Here is a 25,326-nt window from a genome sequence, read left to right as displayed (position 1 = left end):
GGGCTCAGAAACCTTGCAGCCCAGGAGCCGCCCCGCGCGGGTCCACGACCACTGCTAGGGACTGGGGAAGGGGGCCGCAGGATGGCTGCAGAGCGGGAGCCACGGCCTCACTCCTTTTCCTCCAGGGGGCCGCTAAGACTTGGTAGACACCGGCTTGGTAGACACCAGTGTTGGCGCCGGCAATGCTCAGAGCGGGTAGGGCTCCAGCACTCCTGCACACACTCTAGCGCCCACAACCTCTGCGCCGGGACCCAGGACCGTCGCAGGACCGCGGAGGGGGTAGGAGGAGCCGAAGGGCTTCCCTACCGCGAGCCTTCCGGGGTTCACCTCCGAGCCCCGCCCCTTGTGGGCGTCCCCGGCTGCGCCGTAAAGCGGCACACTTGCTTTGCTCCTGGACAGCCGGCCTCCGCCTTTACGGCAGGCCGCATTCCACGCCTCCAATATGGCGGCCCCCATTTAGGCAGCTCCGTGGTTTCTAACCCAGCAAGCCCCGGGCAATGCTGAGCAGGTTGTCATTCTAGCTTTAGCAGAAAGCTGCAGTTAAAGTTTGTTTCTGATCACGGCTCCAGGAAACCGCCCTCCTCTAAGGTTCAGGAGTCGTCGCTTCTTCTAGTTCCTGCAAGTTCCGCCTCTGTCGCTGGGTTGTTTCCCGGGCCACCTCCAGACATCCCGAGGTCCCAGAAACTCCCAGACCCAAACTATGAGCCTTCAGCAGTTGTTGCTGCGCTTGCCCCGTTATCTCGGAACCTCGGGTCCGCGACACCTCTGGTGGTCTGGGGCCCTCGACACAGTCTTTTCAGTGGGCTCCAGGCGTGGTCAGTCCTCCAGGTCCCCTACCCACTGGAACCAGGTGGTATCAGAGGCGGAGAAGATCGTGGGTTATCCCACGTCCTTCATGAGCCTCCGCTGCCTGCTGAGCGACGAGCTCAGCAACATCGCTATGCAGGTGCGGAAGCTGGTGGGGACTCGGCATCCTCTGCTTACCACAGCCAGGTGAGCTACTTCCTCTCCCCCTGACACTCTTGCAGCCACTCCAATCTTTTTTCCTGACCGACACACCTTTCCTGGCTCCTGGCTGACCTCTTTCCACCGGTTCCTTTCCTTAGCCCCGTAGACAAACCCGATGTTGTCTCTTTTTTTTTCTCACCTTAATATTCTTCTTCCATTTGTTCCACTGATCGGATAAGTGGTTTTCTTTAGAAAAAGTTAGGCACTTTTGCATAACTATTGATGCCTCAGTAATTTGTGGAGAAATCTGGTAGCAATCTGGGTTTATTGAGTCACTTTCTAAAAATGGCCTTTTAAAAGAGGAATGGATTCATTTTCAGTTCACACTATTGAAAAGGTCACCTCTAGAAAGAATGGGAAGGAGGAGATAGGCTGAAGGTAGACATTACTTTCCAATGAATATCCTAGTGGGTAATCATTATCCTTTTGGAATTTTTATCACTTATGCTGGACTACTGTGAAACCTGCGATTATAGTTTTAAGAACCACAGCTTTTGCTTCCACATAAAATAAACCTCCACCTTTTTATTTGCGATAAATTTCAAACATACTGAAACGTTGGGAGAACAGAAATAATGCAAGAACACACTTGTATACCCTTTAATCAGATTCACCTATATACACTGTTCACATGTATCAGATGTCTGTATTAAATAACACACACAAACACACACACACACATTTCTTTCCTGAATCAGTAGACAGTTGATTACATACATCGTGATTTTTTACTCCTAAGCTTAGGGATAGTTTTTACTTATCTACTTTGCAATAGTCAACTTAGGCACATGTAATAATGATACAATACTTTTATTTCACCTACCATTTATTCCAGTGTTGTTAATTGACACAAAATGTCCTTTATCTCATTCTTCCCTCTCTAATACAGGATCCAGCTTAGGTTCAGGTATTCCATTTGCATGTAAGTGGAAGAAATAAGGTACAGAGAGATCCTATGTACCCTTTATCCAGTTTCACCCAATGTTAACATCTTGCACAAGCAGCATATTGACAGCCAAAATGTGGAACATTTCCATCAAAAGGACCCATCAAGTTGCCCTTTTCTAGACACCCCACTTCCCTTGCCTCTCTCCTTGCTTTAATTTTTTATGAGATACCTGTTATTTCTTTGTTATACAAAATTACCCAATAACAGTGGTAAGGTAATTTTATTTCTTGGCATCATTCTTGATTATCAGGAATATCATCTTATCAGTGAGCTAAACTTGACCTGTCATTGGAATGTTAGTTCTCTAGAAATTCTATAGAATACATACATACACATTTTAAAATTTAATAATGAAACCACTCAATTTAAAAACTGTACCAGTCCTTTTGAGCTAGCTGTGTACTCCTTGGTCCCTCTCCCTGACCCCCGGTATACTTGGTTTTGTGTTTACATTTTTCAAAAATTACACGAACGTTTCCCTAAATAGTAACATATTTAATTTTGCTTATTTTTGGAATTTATACATATGAATTTACTGCATATAATTTGCTATGACTTGCTTTTTATTCCTCATTTCTAAGGTTTATTCATGTTGAGTTTGACTATACCTTATTAGTTTTGCACTGATATATGAAGTTCTGTTGTATGAATATGCCAGTCTTTTTTCAGTCAGCATTTGGGTTGTTTGTAGTTTTGGGTGTTGTGAAAAATGCTGTTTTGAATATGCTTGCAATGATTCCTGGTTATTAACCTTGAGAGGATACAGGAATGTATGCACTTGTTCAGTGAATTGTTTTCCAAAGTGGTTGTACCAGTTTATCCTCTCATGGATAGTGTTTGAGTTCAGGTTATTCCATATTCTCACAGCACTGAACTATGAACTTTCTTAATTTTTGCTCACCAAATATTTGGTTTCTGCGTGTGTGGTAGGAATGGTAGAATTAGTAGTGGGAGTTATAGTAGTATATTGCATTTTGTAGTTTCTATAAAAAAAGCATTGAATTGAAAAGATCTTATTATCTGAGAATTGCAATTCATCTACTTAGTTACCAGAGCATCGATGTTACCAGAACATCCCTTCTGAAGCTACTGAGATATATTAGATGAATGCTTTTATGACTAATGCTGTGCAACTTTCCTGATTGTAGCCTACCCTGTCTACCTAGTCCCGTAGTATAGTGAAAGAATTGGAGAGGGACAAAATAATTAAGTTTTAAGAAAGTTGTGGTAACATATATGAATTGCTTTATTTGGTAAGAAAAGAAAGCTAGTCTGTGTGTAGTTTTATTATATTTACTTTGGTAGCATGTTGCAAATAGTTTAAATAATCTCAACTTTTGGATAGTCAATGAATAAAGAGAGTTTAGGGGAGGGGATCATGTATTTGTCTGTTTTAGCAAAGTATTAGGTATTTGATGCCTAGAGTAGGCAGTTTGTGCTTATTGTAAACTATAGCAAAAAAAAAAATAGTTTAAGTAGCTATATGTGCTTTACAACCTACTTTGTTGACATTTTGCCAGCAAAACATTGATAATTAAGAGGAAGATGCTCTGAGTATGTTAGCCAAGGGAATTGTTAGGGCAATAGGAAATGGAACTTGGTAAATTCTTGTATAGTGCATTTCACATTTTAAGTTTCTATTATTGAATTGTTAGTATTCTAACCCCTTTGGTCATTTTGCTTTTTGTTTAAATCTTCACTGTATGTTAGGGAGAATCATATCTAGTAATCCTAACATTTAGATGATTTATAACATATTTCGCTAATAGGAGCAAAAAAAAAAAGAGAAATCACCATAATTCATTATATTTTAATTTTCTCTTTCCTTACTTTAGCTGTCCCATTAAGTAAAGGGAAAAGAGCCCAGAAATATATTCTGTAACAGCTTAGCAAAAGTGAGATTAAATTTAAATTCTTGAGATTTGATGAGATAATGACTAGGAACCGCGTAGCAATTTAGCTTTTTTAAACCCTTGTTCTAGATTTTCTAGGATTTCTCTGTTATAAATTTCAATGAGATAAATTATCCTTGATTAATTAATTGCATGTTTATTGAAGCTTATGGAGGAATGTAAAGAAGTCTAAAATATGAATCTTGGTTTTGATGAATAGACATTCTGTTGGACACAAACGTATTTGCAAACATCTTAACAGAAGGAAAGAAATGATTTGTGGCTAATGAATAGTAGCGTTATAATAGCTCTTACATTTAGAGGTACTGAAGTGACCTGGTAGAGAAACTTTCATGAAGAAATAGGAATGTCATTAAAGGATGGATGTATGGAAATCACATGGATGATACTTTAGGTTGGTAATAGTATATTATTTTTTCCTTTCTGATTTTTTCCTACTTCCTTCCCCAGGCAGGCTTACCTTTACTAGTCATAGAGAGCACCTTAAAAGCAGGAATAAACAGTGCAGGAAAGTAAAGTGAGACACATAAATGGAGTCAGAATGGCTTTAACAGTGTTAGGGGGGAAAATTGGGAGTAATCATTCTACTTAATGTTAAGTCTTATACATACTTCATTGATCAATACAGTGTAGTATTGGCAGAGTAAGACACAGATCGATGAAACAGAATAGAGAATCCAGAAATAGATTGACACAAATGTACCCAATTGATTTTTGGCAAAAACAATCCAATCAAAGGACAGTCTTTTTGACAGATGGTGCTGGAACAATTGAAAATCGTAGGGAGAAAGATAAAGCTTGACCTAAACCTCACACCATATTTTATTTTATTTTTAAAAGATTTATTTATTTATGCATACAAGAACTGGGGTACAGGCCATTTAAAAATGATTAAAATGGTAAATATAACATGCATTTTTACTACAATTAAAGAAAAAGCCAATCTCAAAAGTTTATATACTATATGATTTCACTGTTACATTCTCAAAATGACAGAAATAGATGGAGAACACATTAGTGGTTGCTAGAATCAAGGACAGTGTAGGCAGCAGGGAGAAGTATAAATCAAAAAAGTGGTTTTTGGAAGTGGATTTTTGAACAGTTTGGTGTCTTTATTGTGATGGTGGTTACATGAACAAGGATAAAATTGCACAGAACTGTTTACACCCACACACAAATTAATGCAATCTTTAAAATGCTGAAAATAGTTGTCACTATTTTGTTATCACTAATGTTCAAACGTTAAATGTTTGATTTTGAGATGGTACTACCGCTGTATATATAGTGTCACCATTGAGGGGAAGCTTAGTCAGGTTACATAGAACTCTATATTATTTGTACAAATTTCCGTGAGTTTATAATTATTTTTGAAAGGTATAAAAAAATGAGAGAGAGAAAAAGAGAGGGGGGGAGGCGGGGAGAGACAGAGAGAGAAAACAAAAGAATAGTAGGTCTGGGAGACAGGAGCCCTGTGTGTTCTAGTTTCATCCTAAACAAATGATACCCTTTCTCTGGGCTTTACTTTCCTAAATAAGGGGTTTGATTAAATTATTTCAAAAAGTATTGCCAATTGTCGATTTGTCTAGAAATTAATCTTGTAACTGAATATGACAGGTAAGGAAACTAGGTAAGGAAAGGAAGTGAGTTGATTGAATGAAATGTGGTAATACAAATCTGTAGTCCTTTACCACTGTTTAAAAGTCCTAAAAGCTTAGAAAATAGTATTTTTTTCAGACACATAAATCTGACCTGAACTGATATTGAGATTTTTTTTATGGTCTTTGTTGATCACACTAAGGTGAATATTCCTGCATTTTGCTGCAGAAGTATTAACATGTTTGATTACAGGGTGCTGCCCCACATCCTTCTGAAGTGCTGGGTAAAATGTATCTTCCTAATCAGAAAGATTTTGAATTCTGAAAGACATTTGATTTCAAGGTCTTTGGATGAGGAATTGTGGACCTCTCCAAACTGGAGTGATGTGTAGGATGGAGTGGAAGTCCAGGTATGTCCCATGGCTTGGTAGTATGGAAGAGGCTGAAGGTGGCAATAGCGTATTAAACCTTACTTCCTCCCAGTATAGTTAGGACCCTGTGGTTCATTACCATCTTGCTAACTAAGTGTAACTACCAGTTGTGCAAAATGTAATAAAAATTTGTAATCACTTAAATTTCTGTACAAATTAATTTTTTTTTAAAGTTTAGTACTTTTAGCTTTTACAAATTCACTTCATGTACTATACTGGCTAGAAGTTAAATGCTTTTAATCATGTGGAAGGCACATAATTGTTTCAAAGATGATGACTAATTTTTTCATACAGATTCAGTTACATTTTTGTTATTTAAACATAACTGATTTCATGAAGCAGTATGACTGCGCTTTCATGGATTACTCCTGACAGATTCGGCTTTCAAAGATTAAATTTTTGTCTAAATGTTCTATCTTTTTACTTTTGCCTTGAAAAATGCTGATCTCTATTTCAAATTTAGATAGATGGGATTAATTTACTATGCATTTATTAGAGACAAATTATGATATTTTGTCTCTCTCTTAGGAAATATTGATTTTCTAGTAGAGACTTTCTGTTTCTGACTAAATTCACGAGCATTACTTTGCCACCTAAAGAATCTTATTAGTCTTTTCTGCATGGTAAAAGTCTTCAGAGCTTTTAGATTTATTATTAGCAATTTAATTTTAGTCTCTTCCATGTTTATAAAAGAGCCTTTCTAGATTCAGTTCTGTAATTACCAACTGAAAACCTACATTACTTATGAAGGACTTTTTCTTGGATGACTAGGAGAAAATTATAAATTTTAATTCATTCCATAAATATTTGAGGTGCCTTGGGCATGGGGTGTACAAACAAGAATAAGACGTAGTTGCTGCCGTTCAGGAATTCATGAAGACAGTGTAGTGAGCATGAGCTCTGTTTCAGTTCATATCCTGGCTCTGCCACCACTCAACTATGTGATCTCAGGCGACTTACTTAACTTCTCTGTGCTTCAGTTTCCTCATTGGAAAATGAGGATAATTATAGTACCTATCCCTTAGGATTTTATGAAATTAAATGAATAAATATAGGGTAAGTGCTTAGAATGTTACCTGATACATAGAAAGTATCCAAATGCCAACATTATTGTTAATGAAAAATTCATTTTAGTGGGGTGATGTACAGAGTACATAGAGATAATGCTGTAGTGTCTGTGAACAATATGCTATCTTGCTAATTAAGCTGGGAAAGAGGGGAGAAATCTCTTTAGAGAAAGGTGAAAACTTTAAAAAGTGAGATGACTTAAGAGATGAGTCATAGTGAATGAGAAAAAAACGAGGGGAAAGAAATTACGACACAAGGAATTGCTCAGCAGTGGAGGGAAATAATAGTTGAGTGCAGGATGAACATGGGATGGAATGAGGCAAATAGGATGAGTTAGAAACATCTATTTCTGCCACAATAGAGTAACTGATGCTAGTCTTGCCCTTCCACTATAAACAAGTTGAGCACTGGATGAAATACATGAAAAACAACATTGTCTGGCACTCAGGCAGCATGGGATTGGGAGCCCTATGGGAGGGCAATCATATGGGTAGAACTGTGCTCACTCTGGCTTTCTGTGGGTAGGTACTTTCCAAATAGCAGGCCAGAGAAGGGCACCTTAAGTAGAAGATTGTGGCTCTGCTGAGTTGAGAAGACAAACCAGATGTTTGGGAGACTGAGGCTGCTGGAAACTGTGGAACAGAATACAAGAGAGAAGAGAGTATGCAGACAGTCTCCAGAAGTCCAGGGAGCCCACTTGAGTCTGTCATTGAAAACTAAACAGTGCTGGAAACTGTGGAACAGAATACAAGAGAGAAGAGAGTATGCAGACAGAGTCTCCAGAAATTCAGGGAGCCCACTTGAGTCTGTCATTGAAAACTAAACAGTGTATGCATAGGATGGAGCTCCTATGACAAAACTACACAATTTTCAGGGTTCTCATAGAGCAAGGAGTGATTTGAATTCTTAAAAGACAGTGTGGAAAGATCTCAACAAATAGCTGGGCACTCAATAGAGATCCTAGAAATGCCTCAGTAATAGGGATAAACTAGCTTTAGAGTACAGCCTACTCTACAACCACAAAGGTAAACAACATGTCTCCAAAGGAGCAAGCTGACCCCCTAAAAATTCAACTGCCAGCCAAAGCATACCAAAACTCTAAAATCCAGATACTCAATAATAAAATATCACAAGATCCAACTCCTAATAAAATAAATAAAAAATTTCAGTGTATTTCAAGAAGAAAGAAAATATAACCCATACTCAGAAGAAAAATCAAATAGCAAGAATTTATAGAAAATTCCTCTACACTATAGCACTATAGTCAGGAAATTTTCATTCTCGCTTGCCTTTCATTGCATTTTGATTCCTCGAGGCACAAATTCTTTAAGAGAGGGTCTATTTGGCCTTTTTTTCATCTTATACTTAATGCAGATCAGTTCCATTACTGGCAAAACAGTGCTGTGATTGGCCCTGCCTTGGTCATCAGCTACTCCTTGGTCAGAGTGGGTGAGAGGTAAACTACTGTATTTCAGATCACTGAGATCTCACAGAATAAGGAAAAGAAATTTCCCTAAAGGAAAAGTGAAATGTTGTTATGACACAAAGGGGCAACAATTATGGGAAGGGTATGCCTTGCTTGAATTTACTGCTCCCTACCCCCAACTTTCTTATGGTATAGACATTTGAAAATGTTATTCTCCCCCAGTGAATAACTCGTTCTAAAACATGCCACCTCTCCAAAAACAGCTCACTATCAAGCCTAGAGTTTGAATGATGTTGGGTTTTCTTCTGACTTTATTGTGATTAATTTTTTATTGGACTACATGGTAAATTTGCTCACTAACATAATTTTTCTATAGGCAGAGGAAACCTCCATTGCTATCAACACACCATGACCTCTGTTGGTTACCTTTCTCAATTTTCATGCTTTCTCTTTACTGTGGAAAATTGGTGTGGCTCTATGGCTAGTTTCTGGCCAAAAAGATATTGGTGGAAATAAATGAATTTCTGGGAAGTCTCCTAAATTCCTATTCTTCTTTGTTCTTTCTTTCAACCTGCTTCATTGAACACTGATATAATGCCTGGAGTCTACAAGCCAGTTTTGACCATGAGGGTGAGCACCACCCTCAGGATGAATGGTAGACTGGAGAGTCAGAAGGAACATATATCTTTGGAATTTCCACACAGTTTTGGATTACCCATCTGCAGATTTCTTTCACCTGAGAAAGAAAAGTACTTCTTATTGCTTATACTATTGTTTCATGTTATAATAACTAATACCTGATTCTAGCTAATCACAAGCCAATTAAGGAATTTAAGTTTTTCTGAAAATGGCTATAACCTTGACTGGTCAAGGTTACTTGTCTTCATGGATTGATTCATGCCTTCATCCTAAACAAGTAGTCACTGGCGACCCTGCCTATGTAGAAATGCAGTAGCTTTTCATTATATATTATTGTGAAAGCACTCCAGAACATTTCCTGCATGCCATCCTTACTCATTTTGGCTCCTACTGTATACCAGCTTCTATACGCCCTCTTGGTAGTGGATGTTTCACTCTATGTAAACTTATTTCTTGTCCTTGCTTGCATAATGAACCAGGTAGCAATCTTAGCTTTCAGACCAGAGGTACCATTAATGTGTCTTTTGGTGGGCACATTCTTTCCTTGGGCACAGTACCTGTTAGTAGCGCCCAGTCTTAGAGACAGGAAACAAAAATTTGAGAGGGTATTAGTTGTATTTGTGGGAAGTGTCATATCTAATACTCAATTGGAAGATTCCACTCATAAGCTGCATTTTATAGCAACAGCCCAACCTCCCAACATGGATAACTCCCAGTTGGAGCCTTCTTGTCTGTGTTGTCATAGGCTGTTTCACCAGGTGCTTCAGGAAGATGGAAAGGGTACCTATGAAGCTTAGAGAAGCCCTTGGTCATAGTCACCTGACTTTCTTGGAATTGCTCTCATTCATTAGAGGTACTGTTGAGTCGGGTATGGTGCTAGCACACAAGGAAGTAGTGGTAGTGTTGGTAGCAGCATACAGGAAATCACATCCAAACATAGAATAAATGTCTCTTCTGAGTAGGACTAATTGCTGGCTTCTCCAGGATGAAAAGCATTGCTGGGGTCCCTCTCTTATGATGTATATGGTTCTTGCAAAGTAGTGTATCATGTGGGAACACAGAGGAGTGACAGCCTTCAGGTCAGTCTTGGCAGGAGGAAATCCCTGTTGTCATGTTCTTGTATATCCCCTATCAGCTGCCACCATTACTACTTTGTCAGGTGTTGAGTTGATTAGATAAAGGTGACTGTAAGTAACAGTCACCTTACTAAGAGCTTCTCGGTGGTGGTAGTTTTGTTGAGAAGTCACATGGAACACATAGTCTCAGCTGTTGGTCATTCCCTGATGTTTATCTAAATATTCCTTCCCAAACCACCTTATTGCTAATCATCTAAACATGTTCCTTCCTTGTCCTGATCATTTAACTAGTCTGTTACATAGGCCAGAAATTGGCATGTGCAATCGAGAGACAGTAAGAGCAGTATGTTTAAAGAATACTGTTTTATATGAGTAAAAGTTTTATACAACTTGAATAGAGAAAAGTGATGAGAGAATAACATTTTCATAATAGCCTTCCCTATTCCAAAGAACTTACTGAAACAGAACCACTTTTATATTAAGAATCATAATTTAGGGCCTCCCCTGGTGGCGCAGCAGTTGAACGCTGGGCTGCGAAGCTGCCCACAGCCTCTGCAGCACCAGTGCGATCCCCGGCCACCGGGCGAGGGTCCCTCATGGTGCGACAGACCCCTCCTGCCACACCCGCTGCTCCCCTCAGCAGTGTATTTCATCAGTTTGTCTGTTCTGCTCCCCCTCTGGCTCTGGTGAATTCTCTCACCCTCCCGCGCTTCTGACTGTACCCAGTGATTGTATAAATAAATAAATAAATCTTAAAAAAAAAACATAATTTAGTTTCAGTCAAGTACCATCACCTGTCATTGTAAATTAAAGCCACTTTGAATAAGTTTTGTATTCAATTTGTACTTTATTTATTTTAGTTGTAAAGAACTATAAGAGAGTACTAGATAACTGAATTTTTGCCCTTTAAAAATGTCCTATATGTTATTCAAGGGTTGAGGAGTACAAATAGTCTGTGTTCTTAATTCTGCACCCAGTTAACAAGGATAAAGTGTAGATTTTTAAGTGTTCTTCTAAATTCTTTTTGCTTAGATTCAGAAGAATTAGGATTCAGATGCACACATCTCTTCTTATATTGCTCATTATTCCTGTGTTTTCTACTGCTTTCCATCAATACTGTATTCTATAATTGCCCCTTCTTTATTCTGTCAGATTCTGTGTGTGTGTGTGTGTGTGTGTGTGTGTGTGTGTGTGTGTGTGTGCGCGCGCGCGCGCGCGCGTGTATGCATGTTTTAAAAATCTTGGAAGCCCTTTAGTTGCTTGCTTGTGGCTTGAATTGTTTAATGAATGTTTTTCCAAAAATAGCTACTAGAGTAGGTTTTAAAAATGGGTACTAGATGTTACCCATTCAGATGGCTGTTTCTGATTTAATACTTATTCAAAGTTCTAGATACAAATCTTCAGTTTATGGAGTGCAGCTGGATTTGCTTTTCTTCCTATGACTCACCAAAGTCTCCTCAGAGCCTTTCATTTTTTTTCTATTTTTGTGTACTGAAACTTTATTTTAACAAATTTTTAAAAATAGCTTTAAAAATTACTGTTCTCTTGGAATCTCCTTGGAAGGTTATTTCATTTGCTTCAAAGATTTTTTTTTTTAGCAAACTGAATTGGTTTTATTTCTAGAATTGTGAGACTAGTGGTAGGTCTAGTGAACATTATATCATCCATACCTTAAAAACTTAGTAGTATTTTGAATTTCCTAAACAATAATAATTAACAACATCCTTTATGATGTTTAATAATTACAGGAAATTTTTGACAGGTGATTTCTTCTTTTCAATTGTTAAATACCATGTAGTTGTGATTTATAAGAAATATATATTCAACAATTCAGTCACTGGAATATATTTCTTGTATATATTTTCTATTCATCCACAGTTTCTGGCTCACAGCTCCCAAAACCCTTAGATTAAGTGTTTAGTGGTAAATGTCTTCTGTTATGTAAATGAGTTTTTAAAATTGAAGTAACATTGGTTTATAAAACTATGTATGATTTAGGGGAACAGGTTCACTCTCCTTAGATGTACGTTACCATACCACCCCAGCATCAGAGCACCATAGTCCTTTGTCCTAGGCGGTTGACTCCCATCCCCCTTTGTTCCCACTCCCATTTACCTCTCTCTAGCAGCCTTCATTCTGCAGTCATATTTCCAGAGTCCGCTTTGGTTTAGTTTTGCCAGTTCCTTTGTTTCTTCCCCCTCTGTATATGAAATTACAATATGTGAAATTATCTGGTATTTGTCTTTCTCCTTCTGCCTTATTTCTCTTAGCATAATCCCCTCAGTTCTATCCATGTTGTTGCAAGTGGCAAGACTTCATCCTTTTTTATAGCTGAGTAGTATCCCATTGTGTGTGTGTGTGTGTTTGTGTATACATATGTATATACCACAAATTCTTAATCCACTGCTCTGTCCATGGGTATTTAGGTTGTTTCCATAACTTGGCTATTATAAATGCTGCAATGAACATAGAAATGCATATATCCCTTCAAATTAGTGAATTTGTATTCTTTTTTTTTTTTTTTAAAGATTTGTTTATTTATTTATACATGCACTGGGTACAGTCAGAAGCGCGGGAGGGTGAGAGAATTCACTAGAGCCAGAGTGGGGAGCAGAGCAGGCAGAAGGACTGAAGTACACTGCTGAGGGGAGCAGCGGGCGGCAGGAGAGGTCTGCGTGCCATGCGGGACCCTCCTCCAGTGGCCGGAGAGCAGCCGGGGATCGAGCTGTCGCTGAAGAGGCTGCGGGCAGCTTGGCAACCCAGCGCTCAACTGCTGCGCCACTGGGGAGGCCCAGTGATGTTGAACATTTTTTCATGTGCCTATTGGCCATCTGTATGTCTTCTTTGGAGAAGCCTATTTAGCTCTTTTGCACCCCCCCCCTTTTTTTTTTTTTTGCACTGGGTTCTTCATTTTCTTTTTGTTGCTTTGTATGAGTCTTTTGTAGATTTTTGGATATTAGCTTCTTATCAGATGTTTCATGTGCAAATATTTTTTCCCATTCAGTAGGGCTTCTGTACCCTACTGGGGTACAGGTCAGAGGCATGGGAGGGTGAGAGAATTCACCAGAGACAGAGCGGGGAGCAGAACAGGCAGAATGACTGAAGTACACTGCTGAGGGGAGCAGCGGGCGAGGCAGGAGATGTCTGCTGCACCACGTGGATTGCTCACTGGCTGGCCGGGAATCGAACTCGTGCTGCAGTGGCTGTGGATAGCTTCATAGGTTGCATCTTAACCCTTGCGCCACCAGGGCAGCCAGTTATTTTTTTTTTTTAAAAGATTTATATATGCATACAAGAGCTGGAGTATAGAGGTGCGGGAGGGTGAGAGGATTCATCAGAGACTGAGTGAAGAGCAGCACTGGTGGATAAACTGAAACACACTACTCAGGGGAGCAGTGGGTGGACAGGAGAGGTCTGCTGCTCCATGTGGGTCAGCACCATGGCTGGGTATTAAACTCGTGCTGCAGTGGCTGTGGATTGCTTCATAGTGCTGTGCCTTGTGCCACCAGGGAGGCCTGGGTTTCTTTGTTTTAATGAAAGTTTCTTTTGCTGTACAGAAACTTTTTAGCTTGTGTAGTTCCATTCATTTATTTTTGCTTTTGTTTTCCTTACTGTTGAGTCCCCAGAGACATCCCTAAAGCAAGTGATGTGTGGAGGTTTTTTTTTGCCTGTTTTCATCTCTGTATTTTATGGTTTCTGGTCTTACATCCAAGTCTTTAATTCATTTTGTGTTAATTTTTGTGTTTGATGTGAAAGAACGGTCTGTTTTCATTAGACCTGTTTTCTTAGCACCATTTGTTGAAGAGACTTTCCTTTCTTTATTGTATATTCTTGGCTCCTGTGCCATAGATTAACTATCCATCTAAATGTAGGTTTATATTTCTGGGCTTTCATTTCTATTCCATTGGTCCATGTGTCTGTTTTTAGTCCATTACCATATTGTTTTGGTTACTATAACCTTGTAGTATAGTTTGAAGTCTGGGTGTCTGCCATGTCTCTTCTTTTTTGTTTGGATTGCTTAGCTATTCAGGATCTTTTGTGGTTCCATGAAAATTTCAATAATGTTTGCTCTATTTCTCTCACAAATTCCATCAAAACTTTGATAAGGATATCATTGAATCTATATATTGCTTTGGGCAATTTCTCCAGTTCATGAGTATGAAATATCTTTCCATTTCCTTGCATCATCTTCTGTTTCTTTTAACAATGTCTTATAGTTTTCATTGAAGAGGACTTTAATGTCCTTTGTTAGATTTATTCCTAGGTATTTAATACTTTTGATGGTACTATAAATGGGACTGTTTTCTAGATTTTTTTCAATGAGATGACTTTGGGAAGCTCCTAAGCATGGGAGGTGGTTGAGTGGAGAACCACTAACATGAGTAAAAGTTTGGAACTTTTATTTTTACCACCTGATCTCTGGGGAGGAGAGAGGGGGTTGGTGATTAAATCCAATCCCTGAGGACCAATGATTTAATCAAGCTTGCATGAGTAATGAAGCCTCCATAAAAACCCAAGGGGAGGTGGTTTGGAGAGTTTCCAGGTTTGTGAACATGTGGAAATATGGGAGAGTGGCACACCTGGAGAGGGCACAGAAGCTCTGCACCCTTCCATATACCTTGCCCTGTGCATCTCTTCCAACTGGCTATTCCTGCGTATTATCTGTTATAATAATCTTTGTAATCTAATGATTAAATAGGATTTCTGAGTTCTGTGGGCTTCTTTAATCAAACCTGAAGAGGGGATCCTGAAAACTTCTGATTTCCATAACCAGTAGATGATAAGCACAGGTAACACAACCTGGGCTTGCAGCTGGCACCCAAAATTCTGAGGAGGTTGTGGGACCCTCTAGCCTTTGGCAGATTGGTCAGGAGTACAGGTTAACAGCCTGCAGTGGGGGTGAAGAGGAGTTATCTCGGGAGATGGAGCTCTTAACCTGATGCTGAATCTCATGCTGACTCTGGGTAGATAGTTTTTTTAAAAAAGATTTATTTATTTATGCATACAAGAGCTGGGGTACAGGCCAGATGTGCGGGAGAGTGAGTGAGAAGACTCACTAGAGATAGAGCAGGGAAAAGAACAGGCAGACTGACTGAAATACACTGCTGAGGGGAGCAGCGGGTGAGACAGGAGAGGTCTGCTGCGCCATGTGGCTATCTCCCTGGCCGGCCGTGTTGGAACTCGCGCTGCAGAGGCTGCGGACAGCTTCACAGCACTGTGCTCAGTGTGCTGCGCCACTGGGGAGGCCCGGAGTAGATAGTTCTTAACTGATGTTTGAGAATTGCTTGCAAGTGTGGGAGAACCCCACATATATTCCCATTGGAATAGGGAATGTTTCCAGGAATTGTTTTCAGTAACCAAATAAATGAAATTTATTTGTTTTATCCTCAGGGTAAAAATGACTTTACATATCTTCTTCATCTGTATTTTTCCTTAACTTTAGATGGATTTCTTTTATATTGCTATGTATTTATTTATTTATTTATTTATTTATTTATTTATTAAATATTTATTTATTTATTTATACATGCACTGGGTACAGTCAGAAGTGCAGGAGGGTGAGAGAATTCACCAGAGCCAGAGCGGGGAGCAGAGCAGGCAGAAGGAACGAAGTACACTGCTGAGGGGAGTAGCGGGCGGCAGGAGAGGTCTGCGCGCCATGTGGGACCCTCCTCCGGTGGCCGGGGAGCAGCCGGGGATCGAACCAGCACAGCAGAGGCCGCCGGCAGCTTCGCAACCCAGCGCTCAACCGCTGCGCCACCGGGGAGGCCCTATATTGCTATGTATTTAAAGGGAATGTCATTTAGTTTCACAGGACTAATACTACAGGACATTGAAATCAGTTTTATGCAGTTTGATTATTTTTAATTATTAATTATTTTCTCATATACTTTTCATTCTGTAGTACCTATGATTAAAGACAAGTGTGACTGACCGTATGACAGTAAAGTATGCATATGCATTTCGATGAGTACATAGAAAGGACCTTCAGAAATGAACCTCTAGAAATTGGTAGTCCTTGTCCCAGCATCTAATTTTAAAAATACTTATGAATATACATGGCACTGGGATGGAGCTTTTCCACTCTAGATGGTTTTTACCTTTCATGGGATGATTTTAAAAAACAATGTCTTTGATTTTGAATGTATGTTAGAATAATGGGTTCATTTGTTAAATGGTCAGGATAATGTCTCTTGTCTCATAGAGGGCAATTTCTGGGAACTTGATGGTTTAATTTCCACTCCCAATTATACTGTGTTTCTGAGTATATGTGTCAGTTATCCAGTGAGAACATCTTTTTTTTTTTTTTAATTAATTAATTAATTTATTTATTTTTTATTTTTTTAAATTCCTGCTACCTATTTGTTGCTATCACCACTTTCATTTAGTAGTGGGTTGGGAATGCAGACTGATGTTTATTTTAACTTGGAAACCTAGCTAATTTTAGTTTAATTACAGTGAAAGCTTTTTATTTTATAAAAAGCATTACAGTTTAGGGAGGCAGTACTATATGTGAAGTTGTAGCTAAGAGCCTGGGCTTACCAATATCTGCTTTTTTGAATTCCAAACCTGCCATTTCTTAAATTTCTGACCTAAAATTTTTTTCGAGGCTTATCTCCTCTGTAAGACACAAGATTGTTATTATTCCTTTCTCACAGGATTTTAATGAGGATTACATGAGACATCATAATGTAAAATGTTTAGTTTAAGTACCTAATAAACATAGCTACTGTTATTAGATATTATTTATGGCAATAATCATTTCTCCATGATCTTAGTATTTTTTCTCTTTGCCTAAGTTTGCTTGAGGAGTAGTTTTAAGAACCCACAGAAAATCATTTGAAAGATTACTGCACTTTATAAAGTGGAAATAGAGTATTTTGACTTGTAATGAGAAATAGTAACAGTTAAAGCTATGAGGTATAGTAGAAAGAACATAGTTCGGGAAGTAGACCAACTTGTGTTGAGACCTGGCTTTCATCATTTACTAGTGCTGTTTGGGCAATTTAACTATTGAGAGCTTCAGTTTTCTCATAAAACAAAAACCAAACAACAAATTTGACATCAGTAAAAATGGGAATAATAATACCTGTCTTTTTGAGTCATGAATGAAAGACTTAGGTAACAACATAGGTTTATTTCCCCTTCCTAATGGGGAACAGGAAATGTCTTTTTTGAATAATATAGATTAATTTTGATTCAGTTTAATATTTTTTCCTTAATGAATTGCAAGTAAAATAGGATTGACTAATGGATTAGGATTGTGAAGAAAGTAGGGGTAGCTAGTTAATATGTAGCCCTGAATGAGATTTTAGAGCTCTTGAAGTTAGTTTAGTATAAATACAGAGTTCAAAATATGAATATAATTGACTGTTGTAAATATGTTGCAAACCCAAACAAAATAGAAAATAAAGAGCTGAGGGTCTCTGATGGCTCATTTTAACCATGAATAATGTGTCATTTTTTTCCCCAACCCTTACCAAGAGTAAAGGGGAAATATCTGGGGATAGTAGATGTCTCAAAGCTTTAATTCTGGATTTGATATATACTTTTCTGCATGGATAAATTGACTGCCTTCTGTCTTCTGCTGCTATTGGGACTAAATTCGTTATTTAGGGGGGCTAGACAAGTGTTTAGATATGGCAATGTCAATCTAGCTTTATGGATTATAGGCAAGGTGCCTGCCACATTTCAAATTTTGAAATCTCACTGAATGGCAGTTTCTTGCAGACAAATTCTACCCTTCTATGATGTGGTGTCATAGACTCTTCAGTAGCTTCCCATTTCTGTAAGGTATAGTTTGAGTTTATACAGGGCAAAACATCTCTTCCTTTCTTTCTAGGCATTTTTACTACTCCCTGTAGTGGCAGGAATGGGCACTGAGCAGGTTTTCTGATCCAGCAGACCAGGTAAAGGAGGAGTGAGTCCTGGAGCCCTCAGTGGCTTTTGCAGGCTTTTATTGGGATTTACCAGGCACACAGCAGGCAGGGGTGCTGGGGGTCCGGGAGGCTGGTAGACCTCCCAGCCCCCAGCAAGTCTTCACTCTGGGCTCTCCAGCGTTCTCTGGTGATCTCTGCTGCTCTGCTCTCTCGTGGTTCTGCTTCTGCTTCAGCGTGTCTCTCTGCTCTGCTTCTGCTGGCGTCCCCGTGACACCGCCCTTAAAAGCCCAGTCTTAGCCCAGGTGAATCCCATCTACATATGCCCACACCCTGCTCTAGGTGCCCGCCATCAGGCATGCATTCGGGACCGCAGGGTTCCATCATCTATCCTAATGGCGGAAGGGCCGAAAAGCCTGATACTTTTTACCTTACCCTACACTCCTCCACTTTCCACCCTAAGTTTTCACCCTATAGTAAATTATCCATCTACAGTCATACCTGGTAAGCATTGCTTAACCTTCAGGATTCAGCTTAGGAGTTAGCACTTTTTTTAAAAAATAAGATTTATTTATTTATTTATACAAGCACTGGGTACAGTCAGAAGCGCGGGAGGGTGAGAGAATTCACCAGAGCCAGGGTGGGGAGCAGAACAGGCAGACTGACAAAGCACACTGCTGAGGGGAGCAGCGCGGCAGGAGAGGTCTGCGCACCATGTGGGACCCTTACCTGGCCAGGGATCAAACTGGCACTGCAGAGGCTGCGGGCAGCTTCGCTGCCCAGTGCTCCACCCCTGCACCACCAGGGAGGCCCATAGTTAGCACTTTTGCTAAGCATTTTCTGATGCTAAATTACTTGTTCTTAACAAATTTGTCTCTAAAAATATCAAAAACTGTGCACTCCTGAAATTGTGTTTCCCTGTGGCTTTGATCTACCTGTGTGAAGTGGTGGCTGCTTCCTTTAGATTGGGCACATGTTGCACACTTTAAATAAATACAGTTATATTTGTTAATTATTCCTCAAAGCTGGGGGAAGAAAAGATCAAGCACATGATCTTCAGGTCACCTTTTGAGATGCTTCAGTTACAGCTGGCCATTTCATGAGTTAATTTACCTTCCTGACCCTTTATGTTGGACCTGATTTAAGTATAAGTATTTTCAAGACTACACTCTTTGAAAGAAATGATTGTTTTCATATTCCTGCTGCCTAGTATATACCTGGAACATAGAAAGGACTTCAGTTAAGTACTCATAGAATTGAATTAAATGAAGTAAAACTTCCCAACCAGAGGATTTTACTTTAGTGCTGACCTTTGCCTTGTTGTTAATTAGATCATGGTACTTATCCTATGAATTATTTTTCATAACATAATATATCATGACTTAAGATTGTGATCAACTCTTCCTAAAGACAGAGTAAGACAAAAAATGCACTGAAGCTGTAGCAGGATTGATTAAAATTAGGAAGGGAAACTTTTTCCAGCTATAACATTTGTTAGAAATGGATTACTGTGAGATGCTGTTGCACCCTTTTATTTTAAACTTTATAGGATTGGCACACACCTTAAAAGCAGAGGGAAGAGTAGCACAAAATTCCTTATGATTCTGGACAGTGAGAGATGAGACTGTTTCAGAAAAATTAGACTATATCTAATATATAGTATGTAAATATGTTAGATTTAGCATTTGAGAGCAAATTCTAACCAGCAGGTGCACAACTTCTTCAAAAAATGTGGAATTTGTCATTCTATAATTTGCTTCTTTATGAAAAACAGCTGTCTCCAAATAGTGCTTCATACTGTTGGCAAATTCATTACAAATGCAGGAAGCAATTCCTGTTTCATATGATTGTGATTTGTAAAAATAATTTAGATGTAAGCTATCCACAAACCATTTTTTTTAGTAACAGTCCTATCTAAATCCTCATATTTTGGCATTACACATGACTGTCATAAGTTTAAAATCTGGAATCTCCAAGCATAAATATAAGAAAGGACTCATTAAGGATGAAGGATGAAATGGCAAAAACATTTCTAATTGGAAGGGTCCCGTTTTGATTTCTGCCCTCTTGACACCCACCCCCCACCCCACAACCCCTACCCCTTAACCAAAAAAACAAAACATCTGGAGTTATTTAGACAGTATAATAATCTTAAAAAGAATGGATCCCTAATCATAAAATTTTTCTGGCACTGAAAAATGAGCTTGGATAGATAGAATTCACATGATTGGTAAAAATATCTTTGAAGTCATGAAGATCCCCTTAAGTCATGAGTACAGAGTTTAGGAGTATTGGGAGCCAAAACTGAGGAAGTTGTTCATATGCTTTTTTTACCTTTTTATTTAAAAATAATTATAAATTCACATGAAGTTTGAAGAATAGAACAGACATATGTTCCCTTTTTCCCTTTTTTTTTTTTAAAGATTTATTTATGCATGCAAGAGCTGGGGTACAGGCCATAGATGAAGGGGGGGATTCACCAGAGACGGAGTGGGGAACAGAACAGGCAGACTGACTGAAACACACTGCTGAGGGGAGCAGCGGGTGAGACAGGAGAGATCTGCTTTGCCATGTGGGTTTCTCTCTGGCAGGCCGGGGATCGAACTGGTGCTGCAGAGGCTGCAGATTGCTTCACAGTGTGGTGCTTAACCCCTTGCACCACCAGGGAGGCCCCCCTTTTTCCCTTTATCTAACTTTCCACAATGGTAACATCTTGCGTTCTAGAACAACCTAATATAGAACATTATTAAAACCAGCACACTGATATGGTACAGTGCTGTTAACTAAACCAAAGCTGTTACTTGGATTTCACCAGTTTTTACATGCATTCATTGTGTATGTTCTGTAAACTGGTCACATGTGTAGGTCTGTGTAACTGCCACCATCAAGATTTAGAACTGTTCTGTCACCATGAAGAAACTTCCCCTTTAACCTAATTGCTTTTCTAACCTTGTATATGCACTAATCTGTTCTCCATCTCTATATTTTGTCATTTTGTTATTTTATATAAATAGAATCATATAATATTCAGTATTTTGAAATTATTTTTATCAGCATAATATCCTGTGATCCACCTAAGTGACTGTGTGTCAGTAGTTTGTTCCCTTTTATTGCTAATTGGTATGAATATACCATCTTATTCATCTGCTTACCATAAAGGCCATTTAGGTCCTCCCGCTCCCCACACTTTTGACTTTTACAAATAAACATGCCATGAATATTCATATATAGGTTTTTATGTGGACATAATTTTTTATTTCTCCAAGATAAATGCTCAGGAGTGGGTTGTTGGGTTATGTGGTAAATAGATGTCAAATTTTATAAGAAACTGCCAAATTGTTTTCCAGAATAGCTGTACTATTTTATATTCCCACCAGCAATGCATGAGAAATCAAGTTCTAGGTCCTTGTCAGTATTTGGTATATCAAGATTTTTTCCTTTTGGCTTTTGTATATAAAGTGTATAGTAATTTCTCATCCTGGTTTTAATTTTGTTTTTGTAATTATTAATGATATTGATTTTTTTTCCTGTGCTAATGTGCCACCTTATATCTTAACTATTTAGTGAAGTATCTGTTGAAGTTTTTTTTTAAGATTTATTTATTTATGCATACAAGAGCTGGGGTACAGGCCAGAGGTGTGGGGGGTGAGAGGATTCACCAGAGACAGAGTGGGGAACAGAACAGGCAGACTGACCGAAGTACACTGCTGAGAGGAACAGTGGGCAAATCAGGTGAGGTCTGTTGAACCATGTGGATTGCTCCGTGGCTGGCCGGGGATCAAACTCGTGCTGCAGATGCTGTGGACAGCTTCACAGGATGTGTCTTATCCCCTTGAGCCACCAAGGAGGCCCTGTTGACGTTTTTTTCCCACTTTCAAATGAATTGTTTACTTCGTTACTATTGACTTTTAGAGAGTTCTTTATATATTCTGGATACAAGTCCTTCTTCAGATTTGTGATTTGCATATATTTTCTCCCAGTTTGTGGCTCATTTCTTAATTTTGTTAATGGGGTCTTTCAAAAAGAAAAGGTTTATAATTTTAATTATGTCCAATTATTGATTTTCTTTGCTTTTATGGATTGTATTTTTTTAAGATTGATTTATTTATACAAGAACCGGGGTACAGGCCAGATGCGGGGGAGGGTAAGGGGATTTACCAGAGACAGAGCGGGGAACAGAACAGGCAGACTGACTGAAATACACTTCTGAGGGGAGCAGCGGGTGCGACAAGAGAGGTGTGCCGTGCCATGTGGGATTCTCACCAGCTGGCCAGAATCAAACCCATGCTGCAGAGGCTGTGGACAGCTTCACAGTGCGGCGCTCAACTGCCTGCGCCACCAGGGAGGCCCCAGATTGTATTTTTGATGTGATGTTTAGGAACTCTTCCTAGATCTTGGATCCAAAGATGTTTTTCTATGTTGTCACATCTAAAAATTTTAGAGTTTAATGTTTCACATTTAAATACATCATTATTTCACTTTGGTTTTGTATATAAATTAAGTTTTAAATCAAGGTTCTTTTTTTTTGCCCATGGATGTCCAGTTGTTCCAGTTTATTGAAAAGTCCAGTCTATTGAAAAGACTATTCTCCCTCCATTGAACTGCTTTTACACCTTTGTCAAAAATCCATTAGTGTATTTATATTGATCCATTTCTAGGTTCTTTGTTCCATTGATCTGTGTTTATATTCTTCTGCCAGTATCACACTGTCTGGGATGTAATGGCTACATGGTAAGACTTAGCATCAGATAAAATGGTTCTTCCTACTTTATTCATCTTTTGCAAAATTGTTCTAGAATAAGCATATTTGTAACTGTCTTAGTTGTGGTGACAGCAAAACTTGGCATCTCTCCAGCTTGTCTGCCTGTGGGACTGGCTGTGACTGAGGATAGGAGAAAGTGATAGTACCCTGACAGGGCAAGTTTTTGAACATCCAGCTGAGCACAGGGTGGGAGGGAGAAAATTTTAGAGTATAGGAAGTGGTTCCTAATGTTAAACAGAAATATGACATCATTATATATTATTTTTCAGAAAATTTTCCTGTAGTAATATCAATGCAAGATTATTATACAATATGTAGAATTTCATTGTCCAGTTTGAAATCAAGGACTCTTCTGTTGTATTTCTCTTCTCCACTATTGTCAGGAATTTGAGTTTAGGTTTCTACATTAACCACAATTTGGACAAAGTAATACCAACACTTTGTGTGCATGCAGTATTAACTGTGATGCTTCATACACTACATGTGGCAGAGTTACAGTTGCTATGGAGATCAATCTTTGCACATACTTGGTTGATAATGATGTCTCTCATATATGGATTTTGTTGGTGAAAGAATATGAATTGACCAAGAGATATATAAGACTTTGTCAGTAATTTCTCTCTAGCTGACAATGTCACATTTATAAACTTTAAGTTTTGTGTTTGCTCACAAACATACTATAATATGTGTGTGCGTTTTGCTTTGTTTTTTTAATACATGAGCTTAATACCTGGAAAGCAGGGAAAATATGACTTTAAAGAACACATTGTCAGAAGAATTTGACAGGTCTTCTCTTGGCTAAGCTACATCATTTCTCAAACATACTATAAAAATTCAGACTAAATGAAATATCTTACATAATTTTAGTAGTCTTATAATAAAATCAATTGTCAAAAAAGTGAAAGAAACAGTGAATTGCTCTAACTTCATCATAGGGCCTGAGGGTAACAGCTAATAAGAACCTTATTTTTTTTGGAGCATTGTATCTCTGAAGAGTCCTTTGATCTCTACAAATGAGAATCATTGAGGAAGTAGAGTAAATAATTTTATTTCTTCTTTTCTCTCCTTTGATAGTGACAATTAGATTGCAGCACAGCTGGCCAGGGAGCAACCCACATGGCGCAGCAAACTTATCTGACTCGCCCACTGCTCCCCTCAGCAGTGTACTTCAGTCAATATGCCTGTTCTGTTCCCCACTTTGTTTCTGGTGAATCCTCTCACCCTCCACACCTCTGACCTGTACCCAGCACTTGTATGCATAAATAAATAAATATTTTAAAAAACAGAGTGTTTTATTTGCAGAATTCTTGAAAGAAATAGAGTTTTAGGTTGATATACATTCCTGCTTTGGGTTAGGGAAACTTGTCAATTATGAGTTGATATACTAATCAAGGGGTTCTCAACCTTGGCTACACAATAGTGTGTGAGGCTTCAAAAAATTTTTTTTTGTTCTTTAGCCTAACAAATATTAAATGAGAATCTCTGGAATTAGGGAGAAAGCATAACATTGGTATTCTCTCTTTACTTAAAGCTAATTTCTTGATTTTAAATATAAACATTGCAGCAGGGAATGATTTCATCTAGAATCTAAGATTTTAGCTAAATTTGTATATTAGAATGCATCGATAGAAGTAATATATGAGCAATACAGGAAATTTAGAAAGGTTGATCTTTCCATCGATATTAATTTTCTATTGTAACAAATTACCATAAATTTAGAAGCATATAACAACATTAAGTTTATTATTTTACTTTTCTGGAGGTCAGAAATCCAAAATGGGTCTTATGGGAATGAAGTCAAGGTGTTGATAGAGCTGAGTTCCTTCTAGGGGCTCTAGGGAGAATCCATGCCATGTCTTGTTCTTGACTTGTGGCCACAGCACTCTCACCTTGCTACTGATGTCACTTCTCCTTTTCTGACTCTGACCCTTCTGTCTTCCACTTATAAGGACCCTTGTGATTGATTATATTGGTCCCATCTGGGTAACGTAGAATAATAATTTAATCACGTCTTCAAAGTCCCTTTTGTAGTTCATAGATTCCAGGGATTAAGTTACGTTATGTTCATAGATTCCAGGGATTAAGATGTGAAATCTTTAGGGGGACGGTAGTGGACAATTATTAAGCCTATCTTACCAGTTTACACAATGATCATCACCTTGTTTTTTTTCTCCCTTGTCTTCTTTAATTACATATTTTTATTTGAATGTAATCATCTTGCACATAGAGTTTTCTGTTCTTTTCTACTTAATCTTCATAACTTCATTTTAAATAGCTACATAATATTCCATCTATAGTTTTACCACATTTTATATTCCATGGCTATACCATGTTCTTTACGCTGTTGCTGGATATCTGTGTTGTTTCAGATTCTTACTATTGATTAATCATAATATATCTTTGGCAAATATTTTTGAATGTTAGGTATGTCTTGTGATGTGGGAATTCTTGCTAATAAACATTGTAAACATTTTTGTAGTATTTAATTCAAACTGCCAAATGGTATTTTGAAAAGTTCTAATCAATTTGCAACACTGTTGGCAATGTCTGAGAGCCTTGTGTCACTACATCTTTGCCTATGT

The 25,326-nt window shown here is 38.5% G+C and overlaps 1 protein-coding gene across 5 annotated transcripts in view; it reads left to right on the top strand.

The window, feature by feature from the left end:
- The first annotated feature begins 436 nt into the window (after positions 1-436).
- Positions 437-25,326, top strand: part of PDSS2 (decaprenyl diphosphate synthase subunit 2) — a 251,369-nt gene continuing 226,479 nt past the window's right edge. For all 5 annotated transcript variants that reach the window (XM_054699075.1, XM_054699073.1, XM_037520173.2 and 2 more), the window contains exon 1: positions 437-993. In XM_054699075.1, the coding sequence (XP_054555050.1) occupies positions 701-993 (293 nt within the window). In that variant the 5' untranslated portion in view covers positions 437-700. The remainder of the gene's footprint in view (positions 994-25,326) is intronic.

Source organism: Talpa occidentalis, unplaced genomic scaffold (assembly GCF_014898055.3).
Source record: "Talpa occidentalis isolate TD23 unplaced genomic scaffold, MPIMG_talOcc4v2.1 talOcc4.2, whole genome shotgun sequence".
NCBI lineage: Eukaryota > Metazoa > Chordata > Mammalia > Eulipotyphla > Talpidae > Talpa > Talpa occidentalis.
The sequence above is the reverse complement of the archived record's forward strand: the minus strand, read 5'-3'. Positions and strand labels throughout refer to the sequence as shown.